General features: G+C 40.1%; 3 protein-coding genes across 4 annotated transcripts in view; all 3 read right to left on the bottom strand.

Annotated features, from left to right (window-relative positions):
- The window catches only part of LOC113588740 (protocadherin gamma-C5-like), a 206,808-nt gene extending 196,708 nt beyond the window's left edge, over positions 1-10,100 (bottom strand). For both annotated transcript variants that reach the window (XM_035535502.1, XM_081702181.1), the window contains exon 1: positions 7,553-10,100. In XM_035535502.1, the coding sequence (XP_035391395.1) occupies positions 7,553-9,955 (2,403 nt within the window). In that variant the 5' untranslated portion in view covers positions 9,956-10,100. The remainder of the gene's footprint in view (positions 1-7,552) is intronic.
- Positions 295-3,238, bottom strand: LOC118242840 (protocadherin beta-15-like). The gene has a single exon (XM_035535738.2). It carries the CDS (start codon positions 3,161-3,163, stop codon positions 698-700), a length of 2,466 nt encoding a protein of 821 aa, XP_035391631.1. The 5' UTR covers positions 3,164-3,238; the 3' UTR covers positions 295-697.
- Positions 10,101-10,917: 817 nt separating the features above from the next.
- Positions 10,918-13,425, bottom strand: LOC113590526 (protocadherin beta-15-like). The gene has a single exon (XM_035535795.1). The coding sequence runs from the start codon at positions 13,330-13,332 to the stop codon at positions 10,918-10,920; it is 2,415 nt and encodes an 804-aa protein (XP_035391688.1). The 5' UTR covers positions 13,333-13,425.
- Between the last annotated feature and the right edge of the window lie 203 nt (positions 13,426-13,628).

Below are 13,628 nucleotides of genomic sequence, written 5' to 3'. Positions count from 1 at the left end.
GATGTGGCCTTATAAAATGCTTTACACAAATCACCTCACCCAAGCCCCGATCTTCCCTATGCGTCAAGCCATTCTTAGCCAACCCCACCGCCGCTCATAGATTCACTTGATCCCTGCTTTTGTGACTGATGTGGCCGTTTTTATCACTGCGTCCTTAGACCTTTACAAAAATCATCTTGCGACTTTGCTTTAACACATGTACACTACTCAACTAAATTTGTCACTGGTAGCTCCAGCAACCGTCTCCCATACCGTGCCATGCTACTTAAACAACACGACACTCCTAGCCACTTCCTTACAACCCAGTTCATACACCTCTCCAGCCTCTCTACTTCAGTGATCGCAACCTCATATTCCTTAATGCTGCTCTATACCATCTACCTAAACACTTAACTGGTTTCTCCAATATATAAGGTACCAGTCCTCCTTCCATAAAAAAATAAAATTAAAAATAAGAATAAATAAAATACCATACAACATTTCCTTTCACAACTGAAAAACTTGCTAGGTTTAACCATACTTGCCCACATAAGGTTATCATTTATTCATTTATAGACAAACTAAAAAAAAAAAAGTTTTGTCTTCTATATAACAAAATGTATTCACAAACTTTAACTTGTAAATTTACTTACAGTCCAGACAGCATACTAATCATTCTTCATAATAATCGAATGCATCTAATTAACATTAAAATATCCTACATTGGAAATAACATAACAATTTTAGTCAAGGGAAAAGGCAGGCTTACCTCATCTGTTTCTGATGTTCTATTTAATGTAATGACGTTTTCTTCAAGATAATCATTTGGAATTTTCTTCAGCGTCTGACTATAAGACAGTGTATTTTCATTATGAGACCCAACAAATTTGAAGTCACTGGTGCGTGAGCCTGTTGTTAGATACGTGTCATAATTGTAAGAACTGCGGAGAGTTCCAGCTCCCTCCACCTCTGCATAGTTGGGAGGGAGATACGCGCTGGGAATGGCGACTGCTCCATCAAACAACAGTCTGGGCTTTCTCCTGTGACAAAACCTCACAGCCAGGATCAGAATAATGAAAGTCAGAAAGAAGGTGGACACAGAAACGAGTGCGATGATCAAATATGATGTTAGTTTGGAGTTGCTCTCCTCATAAGTCATGTCTTTAAGTTCTGGAACTTCAGCAAGGTTATCCGAAATAAGTAAATACATAGAACAAGTAGCAGAGAGAGGAGGTTGTCCATTATCTTTCACTGAGATAACGAGGTTCTGCTTCATGCTGTCAGATTCAGTAATGTCCCTCAGTGCCCTGATCTCTCCACTATGGAGACCAATGGTGAAAAGTCTCGGATCAGTAGATTTCAAAATCTGATATGACAACCATGCATTCTGTCCAGAGTCAGCATCTACAGCAATCACCTTGGAGACCAGAGAGCCTGACAGAGCAGCTTTAGGTACCATCTCAGTCATTAAAGACTTTCCCTCTGGAGCAGGGTATAATATCTGTGGAGAGTTATCATTCTCATCTGTTATGAACACACTCACAGTCACATTGCTGCTGAGTGGAGGAGAGCCATTGTCTCTGGCTACAACCTGAACTTTGAAGTTTCTGAACTGCTCATAGTCAAATGACCTCACAGCATGGATCACTCCTGTGTCTGCATTAATGGATATAAATGAGGACACTGCAGCACCGTTGACTTCACTGGACACCAGAGAATACAGTACTGTACCATTCTGCCTCCAGTCTGGATCTCTCGCACTAACAGAACAGATAGAGGTACCTGATTTGGTATTCTCTGTCACATATGCTCTGTATAATGTATCTTCAAATACAGGCGGGTTGTCGTTGATATCTGAAACAAATAAATGAATGACCTTGGAAGAAGACAATGGAGGCATACCTTCATCAGTGGCTGTTACTGTTATGTTGTATTGTGCCACTAGTTCCCGGTCAAGTTCTCCATTAGTAACAATAGAATAGTAATTTTTAATTGATGGAATTAATTGAAATGGGGTATTTTGCTGAATAGAACACCTAATTTGTTTATTTAGTCCTGTATCTTTATCCTGAATATTAATTACGCCAACCTCCGTACCTGGCCTTGAATTTTCAGGAACTGGATTCTGTAAAGATTTGAGAAATATAACTGGCGCGTTGTCATTCACGTCATTCACTTTGACGATAACGCTAGCGAATGAAGCTAGACCGGATCCATCTTTAGCCTGTATGCTGAGTTCATAGAGCGATTCCTTCTCGAAGTCCATCTGACCAACCAAAATAATATCCCCGCTGTTCTTATTTAGTTTGAATAATTTGTTTAGCTCTTCAGATGTGTGCCCGAATTCATAGGTTAACTGACCGTTTGCCCCTTCATCAGCGTCTGTGGCTGTCACAGTAGCTAGAACAGTTCCTAAATCAGCATTTTCAGGTACATTTACTTTATATATTTGCTGAGTAAATACTGGTGCGTTGTCGTTCGCATCCAGTATTGTAACTTCAATGACTGTAGTCCCTGATCTCTGTGGCCTTCCGCCATCGGTGGCGGTGAGTATCAATGACATTTTCTGCTGCTGTTCACGATCTAGCTCCTTGCTTAAAACCAATTCACCATACTTCCCTCCACCCGGTCTGGCGTGGACATCAAAAGTAAAGTGTTCATTATTTTGCAACGAATAGCTTTGGACCCCGTTTAAACCGACGTCTTCATCATGGGCACCACTGATTGTAAAACGAGCGCCTTTGTTTGCTGACTCTCGAATTTCAAATTTTATAACATCGCTAGCAAATGTCGGAGAATTATCATTTATATCCTGAATGTGCACTACAATAACATGCAGTTCTAGGGGATTTTCAAGAATCATTTCATATTTCAGAGGACAAACGGTCTTTGGTCCACATATTTGCTCTCTGTCTATTCTCTCTGCAACAACTAGATCACCGGAGCTTAAACTGACATCACAGTAAACTTTTCCATCATCATCGACATCTAATCGCGCTTTGCGTGTTGACAGGATTTTTGCGTTTATTCCGAGATCCTTAGCAATATTTCCGATGACATATCCAACATTTGTCTCCTCTGGCACCGAATAGTTTATATCCCCTTCACTCGCGCGTATGAATAGAACAATCAAGCCCGTCAGTAACCGGGTCACTGATGATTCGGATCGTCTTTTGTACTCCATTATTCCTTTAATGTCTTGGAACGTCCAGTTTCCTTGTGTTTTCAGATATGAACAGCTTACACATACAATCCAATTACATATATGCTCACAAGATCAAACGCCACAAGCGACACGTTCCAGTGTCGTCGTTATACTGATTCCACCCTCCACCCTGTCCAGCCAGACTAACCAGCAGTGGGTGGAGAAAAATATTTCCCTCGAACGCAAACGAATAGCGACCCTCTGTGCATTTTCTAGAAACTTCAGTATGAGATGCCAAAATATCTTTCGATAACAATGAAAAAATTTTCACTTCACTCCACTCAGTACGAAACCACTTTTACATATACACATAGGAAGGACATTTAGTGTAACATTTAAAACAAGCGGACAAGTATATGGACATTTTAACATATTATAAAAAAAAAAAAGGAAAGTATTTTCGTTTAAATTGTCAAAATGTAAACTGTATGCCTCCACACAATGCAGCTTACAGTGGACTAAATGTTTTCGATTCTGTCCACCCACCAGAATATATATATATATATATATATATATATATATAACACACACACACACACACACACACACACACACACTACAATAACGACACCACCGCCACCAACGGACGGACTAGTCTGCACACTGACAATATTTAGGTTTTGGTAAAAGGCGTGGTTTTACACTGTATTATCACGATTCATTTAACAAGTTCTTATTTATTTTCAGCTGAAGAATGATTTTGCTCTTAATCACACTGTTTGGCACAATGTGTTTGGTTGTTCACTGACTCCAATGCCAGGCATTGCCATATAAATATTAAATAAAATTAATTTTAAAAAATAATAAAAATTGCTAATTGCTCTAAAAAAGTGTTATTTATAGATAATACGATAATAGAACCATGCAATGTAGATCATAAATCACTCATCTTACCTTCAGTATTTCGCCTGCATCAGAGAGATTGATTATGTTTAGATCATCTAGGCTTTTCCTTAGAGTACTATCAGCAGGAAGTGTGTTTTCATTATATGATGAGACGAATTTGAAGTCACTTGTGTTAGATCCTGTTGTTAGATATGTGTCATAATTGTAAGAACTATGGAGAGTTCCAACTCCCTCCACCTCTGCATAGTTGGGAGGGAGATATGCACTGGGAATGGCGACTGCTCCATCAAACAACAGTCTGGGCTTTCTCCTGTGACAAAACCTCACAGCCAGGATCAAAATAATGAAAGTCAGAAAGAAGGTGGACACAGAAACGAGTGCAATGATCAAATATGATGTTAGTTTGGAGTTGCTCTCCTCATAAGTCATGTCTTTAAATTCTGGAACTTCAGCAAGGTTGTCCGAAATAAGTAAATACACAGAACAGGTAGCAGAGAGAGGAGGTTGTCCATTATCTTTCACTGAGATAACGAGGTTCTGCTTCATGCTGTCAGATTCAGTAATGTCCCTCAGTGCCCTGATCTCTCCACTATGGAGACCAATGGTGAAAAGTCCTGGATCAGTAGACTTCACAATCTGATATGACAGCCAAGCATTCTGTCCAGAGTCAGCGTCCACAGCAATCACTTTGGAGACCAGAGAGCCTGACAGAGAAGCTTTAGGGACCATCTCAGTCATTAAAGACTTTCCCTCAGGTGCAGGGTATAATATCTGTGGAGAGTTGTCATTCTCATCTGTTATGAACATACTCACAGTCACATTGCTGCTGAGTGGAGGAGAGCCATTGTCTCTGGCTACAACTTGAACTTTGAAGTTTCTGAACTGCTCATAGTCAAATGACCTCACAGCATGGATCACTCCTGTGTCTGCATTAATGGATATAAATGAGGACACTGCAGCACCGTTGACTTCACTGGACACCAGAGAATACAGTACTGTGCCATTCTGCCTCCAGTCTGGATCTCTCGCACTAACAGAACATATAGAGGTGCCTGGTTTGTTGTTTTCTATTATATAAGCACTATAGGACTGGTCAACAAATACCGGTGGGTTGTCGTTCACATCTGACAAGGACAAATGAAGTGTCTTAGAGGAAGATAATGGTGGAGTGCCTTCATCTGCTGCCATAATAGTAATGTTGTATTCCGATATGAGTTCTCTGTCGAGTGGAGCAGAACTCACAATTGTGAAGTAATTTTTGATTGAAGGTCTTAATATAAAAGGAACATTTCCCTGAATGCTGCATCGGATCTGTCGATTTTTCTCAGAGTCTTTGTCTTGAACATTAATAATTCCTACTTCAGCACCAGGTGGCGCGTTTTCAGGTATTGGATTGTTCAAGGATTTTATGTGTATGGTTGGTGCATTATCATTAACATCCATAATATCAATAATGACCTTAGCAAAAGACACAAGTCCCGCACCATCTTTACCTTGAATCCTTAATTCATACGTTGTTTGTCTTTCGTAATCTAAATTGCCATTTAAAATTAAATGACCTGTTACCGAGTCGAGGGTAAACAACTTAAGCACGTCTCCAGATATGTGTCCAAATTCGAAAGTCACCTGACCATTCGCGCCTTCATCAGCATCCGTGGCGCTCACTGTAGCAACTACCGTACCAACCGGAGAATCTTCACGCAGACTCACCTTATAGACCGGCTGGCTAAAGACGGGTGAATTATCGTTTGCGTCGAGTACAGTAACATGTATAACGACAGAGGCGGATCTAGGCGGATTACCTCCATCGACAGCGGTGAGGAATAATCGTAGCTCTTGCTCCTGTTCACGGTCCAGCTCGTTCTCTAAAACTAACTCGCCGTATTTTTCCTCGTCCGGCTTATTGTGGAAAAGGAAAGAAAAGTAACGATTATCTTGTAATTTGTAGCTCTGAACGGCATGCGCTCCTATGTCCGCGTCATGTGCTTCATTTACAGCATAGCGAGCCCCTTTCAGAGCTGATTCTCTGATCTCTAATTTAACCACAGCGTTTGCAAAAATCGGTGAGTTATCATTAATATCCGTGATTTCTACCACAACGCGATGTAACTCTAGAGGATTTTCAAGAATTACTTCATATTTCAACGTACAAACAGTCATGAGCTCACAAAGTTGCTCTCTGTCTATTCTCTCCGCTACAATCAGAGCTCCAGTGTTCATCTCTATGTCACAGTAACGTTTGCTGCCATCCTCGACATCCAAACGCGCTTTACGCATTGATAATGATTTTGCATTTACTCCAAGATCCTTGGCCAGATTCCCAATCACAGATCCGATCTTTCTCTCCTCCGGAATAGAATAAGTAATATCTCCATTTGACGCCACAAACAAGAAGAAAATATGCACCACCCCAAACAAAAAATACTGGACAGGAAATCCAATTAATTCCATATTCCTTCCCAAAATTAGAACAAAATCTGTGCAGTTGGTTAAATGCTAAAGTCCGATTCTGCTAATATGTCAAAATGTAATATCCAGATAAAAGACAATGTCGGAAACAATCGAGTACAAGAAAGAAACCAGATACTGGATGAATGGCGTTGCCTTCTACACCAGTTTAACACCTCCCCTCAGTTTACATATTATTTCTCTCCATTGTAGGCTGGTGAACAGCGACTCTGTGTGCTGTGTCATAAAACTGCATTCCAATATAACAGAAATCTGACGAAAACATAAATAAGAACCCAAAACGTGGGAGCTATAACCCATAAATTCCTAGAACTGACCAACTGTGTATCCTAAGATTTCCTACCGTTTTTTTTTTTAATGAAAAACTACTAAATGTATTCACTAATAAATAAACAAAACAAAGCAAAATTAGTTAATAAATAAACAAACCATCCAATGGACGTCAACATGAAAGAATTCCCTTTCCGGTTGCTTTTCAATACGTAGTACTGAAGTCGAGCAAAAACATTACGATAAATATTAATTTGTTTGTTATACTGATATTCAGAACCATATAACTCAAACAGGTTGTGTAAATCCGAACCAAATATGCAAAAGAACGAACGGACGAATGAATGAGCGAATGAATGATTAATGAAAGAAATGAGCGCTCCTTATTGATTGTTTACACTACAGTGGGGCCGAAATTAAGCAAACGCGTTTTAACAAATATTCATTAGCTTGTTGTATTGACACTGACAACCACATAAACCAAAATGTTAATGTAAATTAAACAGCATAAGGGCACGAAACAACATATTAGACATCGAAGTCTTTGGGTCACGGTGGACCCATTAAATGGTTATTAGATAAAACGCGCGCTGAAGAAGGATTATGTAATTTCGGTTAATAAATAAACATGACGAAACAATGCCAATGAAATCCACAAAGTTTCTGCTACAAATAGACGCTGAACTATGCCAACACAGTAAAATAAATTAATAACATGCAGTTAGACTAGAGAAATCTTAAGGAAAAGAAAAGAACATTAATATTTCACAAAAGGAATCTTACCTCTAATATTTCGCCTGCATCAGAAAGACTAATCATATTTGAATCATCTCGATTCGTCTTTAGAGAACCATCAGCAGGAAGTGTGTTGTCATTGTACGATGAGACGAATTTGAAGTCACTTGTGTTAGATCCTGTTGTTAGATATGTGTCATAATTGTAAGAACTATGGAGAGTTCCAACTCCCTCCACCTCTGCATAGTTGGGAGGGAGATATGCACTGGGAATGGCGACTGCTCCATCAAACAACAGTCTGGGCTTTCTCCTGTGACAAAACCTCACAGCCAGGATCAAAATAATGAAAGTCAGAAAGAAGGTGGACACAGAAACGAGTGCAATGATCAAATATGATGTTAGTTTGGAGTTGCTCTCCTCATAAGTCATGTCTTTAAATTCTGGAACTTCAGCAAGGTTGTCCGAAATAAGTAAATACACAGAACAGGTAGCAGAGAGAGGAGGTTGTCCATTATCTTTCACTGAGATAACGAGGTTCTGCTTCATGCTGTCAGATTCAGTAATGTCCCTCAGTGCCCTGATCTCTCCACTATGGAGACCAATGGTGAAAAGTCCTGGATCAGTAGACTTCACAATCTGATATGACAGCCAAGCATTCTGTCCAGAGTCAGCATCCACAGCAATCACTTTGGAGACCAGAGAGCCTGACAGAGAAGCTTTAGGGACCATCTCAGTCATTAAAGACTTTCCCTCAGGTGCAGGGTATAATATCTGTGGAGAGTTGTCATTCTCATCTGTTATGAACATACTCACAGTCACATTGCTGCTGAGTGGAGGAGAGCCATTGTCTCTGGCTACAACTTGAACTTTGAAGTTTCTGAACTGCTCATAGTCAAATGACCTCACAGCATGGATCACTCCTGTGTCTGCATTAATGGATATAAATGAGGACACTGCAGCACCGTTGACTTCACTGGACACCAGAGAATACAGTACTGTGCCATTCTGCCTCCAGTCTGGATCTCTCGCACTAACAGAACATATAGAGGTGCCTGGTTTGTTGTTTTCTATTATATAAGCACTATAGGACTGGTCAACAAATACCGGTGGGTTGTCGTTCACATCTGACAAGGACAAATGAAGTGTCTTAGAGGAAGATAATGGTGGAGTGCCTTCATCTGCTGCCATAATAGTAATGTTGTATTCCGATATGAGTTCTCTGTCGAGTGGAGCAGAACTCACAATTGTGAAGTAATTTTTGATTGAAGGTCTTAATATAAAAGGAACATTTCCCTGAATGCTGCATCGGATCTGTCGATTTTTCTCAGAGTCTTTGTCTTGAACATTAATAATTCCTACTTCAGCACCAGGTGGCGCGTTTTCAGGTATTGGATTGTTCAAGGATTTTATGTGTATGGTTGGTGCATTATCATTAACATCCATAATATCAATAATGACCTTAGCAAAAGACACAAGTCCCGCACCATCTTTACCTTGAATCCTTAATTCATACGTTGTTTGTCTTTCGTAATCCAAATTGCCATTTAAAATTAAATGACCTGTTACCGAGTCGAGGGTAAACAACTTAAGCACGTCTCCAGATATGTGTCCAAATTCGAAAGTCACCTGACCATTCGCGCCTTCATCAGCATCCGTGGCGCTCACTGTAGCAACTACCGTACCAACCGGAGAATCTTCACGCAGACTCACCTTATAGACCGGCTGGCTAAAGACGGGTGAATTATCGTTTGCGTCGAGTACAGTAACATGTATAACGACAGAGGCGGATCTAGGCGGATTACCTCCATCGACAGCGGTGAGGAATAATCGTAGCTCTTGCTCCTGTTCACGGTCCAGCTCGTTCTCTAAAACTAACTCGCCGTATTTTTCCTCGTCCGGCTTATTGTGGAAAAGGAAAGAAAAGTAACGATTATCTTGTAATTTGTAGCTCTGAACGGCATGCGCTCCTATGTCCGCGTCATGTGCTTCATTTACAGCATAGCGAGCCCCTTTCAGAGCTGATTCTGTGATCTCCAATTTAACCACATCGTTTGCAAAAATCGGTGAGTTATCATTAATATCCGTGATTTCTACCACAACGCGATGCAACTCTAGAGGATTTTCAAGAATTATTTCATATTTCAACGTACAAACAGTCATGAGCTCACAAAGTTGGTCTCTGTCTATTCTCTCCGCTACAATCAGAGCTCCAGTGTTCATCTCTATGTCACAGTAACGTTTGCTGCCATCCTCGACATCCAAACGCGCTTTACGCATTGATAATGATTTTGCATTTACTCCAAGATCCTTGGCCAGATTCCCAATCACAGATCCGATCTTTCTCTCCTCCGGAATAGAATAAGTAATATCTCCATTTGACGCCACAAGCAAGAAGAAAATATGCACCACCCCAAACAAAAAATACTGGACAGGAAATCCAATTAATTCCATATTCCTTCCCAAAATTAGAACAAAATCTGTGCAGTTGGTTAAATGCTAAAGTCCGATTCTGCTAATATGTTAAAATGTAATATCCAGATAAAAGACAATGTCGGAAACAATCGAGTACAAGAAGAAACCAGATACTGGATGAATGGCGTTGCCTTCTGCACCAGTTTAACACCTCCCCTCAGTTTACATATTATTTCTGTCCATTGTAGGCTGGTGAACAGCGACTCTGTGTGCTGTGTCATAAAACTGCATTCCAATATAACAGAAATCTGACGAAAACATAAATAAGAACCCAAAACGTGGGAGCTATAACCCATAAATTCCTAGAACTGACCAGCTGTGTATCCTAAGATTTCCTAACCTTTTTAATGGAAAAACTACTAAATTTATTCACTAATAAATAAACAAAACAAAATACGTAGTACTAAAGTCGAGCAAAAACATTAAGATAAATATTAATTTGTTATACTGTTATTCAGAACCATATAACTCAAACAGTTTGTGTAAATCCGAACCAAATATGCAAAAGAACAAACGGACGAATGAATGAGCGATTGAATGATTAATGAAAGAAATGAGCGCTCCTTATTGATTGTTTACGCTACAGTAGGGCGGAAATTAAGCAAACGCGTTTTAACAAATATTCATTAGCTTGTTGTATTGACACTAACAACCACATAAACCAAAATGTTATTTAAATCAAACGGCATAAGGGCACGAAACAACATATTAGACATCGAAGTCTTTGGGTCATGGTGGACCCATTAAATGGTTATTAGATAAAACGCGCGCTGAAGAAGGATTATGTAATTTCGGTTAATAAATAAACATGACGAAACAATGCCAATGAAATCCACAAAGTTTCTGCTACAAATAGACGATGAACTATGCCAACACAGTAAAATAAATAACATGCAGTTGGACTAGAGAAATCTTAAGGAAAGGAAAAGAACACTAATATTTCACAAAAAGAATCTTACCTCTAATATTTCGCCTGCATCAGAAAGACTAGTCATATTTGAATCATCTCGATTCGTCTTTAGAGAACCATCAGCAGGAAGTGTGTTGTCATTGTACGATGAGACGAATTTAAAGTCACTGGTGCGTGAGCCTGTTGTTAGATACGTGTCATAATTGTAAGAACTGCAGAGAGTTCCAGCTCCCTCCACCTCTGCATAGTTAGGAGGGAGATACGCGCTGGGAATGGCGACTGCTCCATCAAACAACAGTCTGGGCTTTCTCCTGTGACAAAACCTCACAGCCAGGATCAAAATAATGAAAGTTAGAAAGAAGGTGGACACAGAAACGAGCGCAATGATCAAATATGATGTTAGTTTGGAGTTGCTCTCCTCATAAGTCATGTCTTTAAATTCTGGAACTTCAGCAAGGTTGTCAGAAATAAGTAAATACACAGAACAGGTAGCAGAGAGAGGAGGTTGTCCATTATCTTTCACTGAGATAATGAGGTTCTGCTTTATGCTGTCAGATTCAGTAATGTCCCTCAGTGCCCTGATCTCTCCATTATGGAGACCAATGGAGAAAAGTCCTGGATCAGTAGACTTCACAATCTGATATGACAGCCATGCATTCTGTCCAGAGTCAGCGTCCACAGCAATCACCTTGGAGACCAGAGAGCCTGACAGAGAAGCTTTAGGGACCATCTCAGTCATTAAAGTCTTTCCCTCTGGAGCAGGGTATAATATCTGTGGGGAGTTATCATTCTCATCTGTTATGAACACATTCACAGTCACATTGCTGCTGAGTGGAGGAGAGCCATTGTCTCTGGCTACAACCTGGACTTTGAACTTTCTGAACTGCTCAAAGTCAAATGACCTCACAGCATGGATCACCCCTGTGTCTGCATTAATGGATATAAATGAGGACACTGGAACACTGTTCACCTCACTGGACACCAGAGAATACATTACTGTGCCATTCTGCCTCCAGTCTGGGTCACTAGCACTCACAGAACAGATAGAGGTGCCTGGTTTGTTGTTTTCCACGACATATGCACCATAAACGTGCTGTCCAAATACAGGAGAATTGTCATTTATATCTCCAACATGGATGTTCAAAGTTGTAGTTGAGAACAGGGTAGGGGTACCTCCATCAGTTGCCGTAATTGTGATATTATATTCGGCGATTTGCTCGCGATCAAGCAAAGTGATAGTTACTAATGTGAAATAGTTCTTAATAGATCGTTGTAATTTGAATGGTAAGTTGATGGGGACAGAACAACTGACTCGGCTGTTTTCACCAGAATCTTGGTCTTTCACATTTAAAATGGCAACTTCTGAGCCAACTGCAATGTTCTCTGGAATTGGGTTTGTTAACGATTTCACCATTATTACCGGCGCGTTGTCATTAACGTCAGCTAATTCAATCAGGACTTTGCAATGGCCGGTCTGTCCTCCGCCATCCTCCGCTTGTATTTCTATTTCATATGAAGAGGCACTTTCGTGGTCTAGTTGTCCAGTTACTGAAATTTCACCGTTGTTTTCGTCAATTTGAAATAGATTATTGGTATTGTCAGAAAGGTGATTAATATAGTACGTTATTTGTCCATTTGCGCCTTCATCCAAATCAGTCGCGGTTATTTTGATAACGGTTGTTCCAGGCGCAGAATTTTCAAATAATTGTGTCCTGTACAAAGACTGTGAAAAAATCGGGGCATTGTCATTGACATCTTGGACAAGCACCTGGATAACAACCGTACCGGAACGAGGAGGATTTCCCCCGTCCACGGCAGTTAGTATCAAAGAAAATTCCCCTTCTATTTCACGGTCGAGGTTACTTTTCAATATAATGTCCACATACCTGTCTTTACTCGTTCTTGCGTCCATGGAAAAGTGCTCGTTTTGACTAAGAATGTAACTCTGAACGGAATTTATGCCAACATCCAGATCTCGGGCACGAGCTATTTGAAATTTACTTCCAGTCGGTACAGTCTCGCTGATCTCAAGCTTGATTGAGTCTTTCGGGAAGGCAGGCGTGTGGTCGTTAACATCCTGTACCTCTAAAATCACGTTGTGAAGCTCTAGAGGATTTTCAAGAATAAATTCAAAATGTAAAACACATGGCGTCATGGTTCCACAGAGTATTTCTCGGTCGATTCTCTCCAAGACAAATATATGCCCAGAATCCAAGTCTATTCCACAATAACGTTTATCACCTTGATAATCCAGTCTTGCTTTGCGATAACTCAAACCTTTAGAATCCAGATTGAGGTCTTTGCTTAGACTTCCAATAATGTATTTTGTCTTTGTCTCCTCCAGGACAGAATAGCGAATGTCTGCGACAGCGACTCGGTCGAGGAAGAAATAAAATATAATAGCCCAAAATTGCCATTTGCATGGCAACGATGCTGCCGCATTCATATTTTTTACGTCTTAGAAGTAAATATTTGTGAGGATAATTCGGTAATAAATCTTTTCACCAGTATATTCTATAACGTATTGATAGACAACTTCTTTTTGTTCAGATAATAATGAATCGCCGTGATGACCTTAGGGGAGGAAAACATGCAGGGAATGGGTGTGTTTCTGAGCCTGAAAATGTAAAATTGGTGAAGAGCGACACGATGAGGCGAAATAAGAACAAAGAACATTAAATATTATAACTCAAACAACTACCGATAGTATACGTTTTAAAAGTGTATACAATTTTTAGATGT

The sequence above is a fragment of the Electrophorus electricus genome, chromosome 19 (genome assembly GCF_041902795.1).
Source record: "Electrophorus electricus isolate QZ-2024a chromosome 19, ASM4190279v1, whole genome shotgun sequence".
Lineage (NCBI taxonomy): Eukaryota > Metazoa > Chordata > Actinopteri > Gymnotiformes > Gymnotidae > Electrophorus > Electrophorus electricus.
Note: the sequence above shows the minus strand (reverse complement) of the source record. Positions and strands in the feature narration are given on the sequence as shown.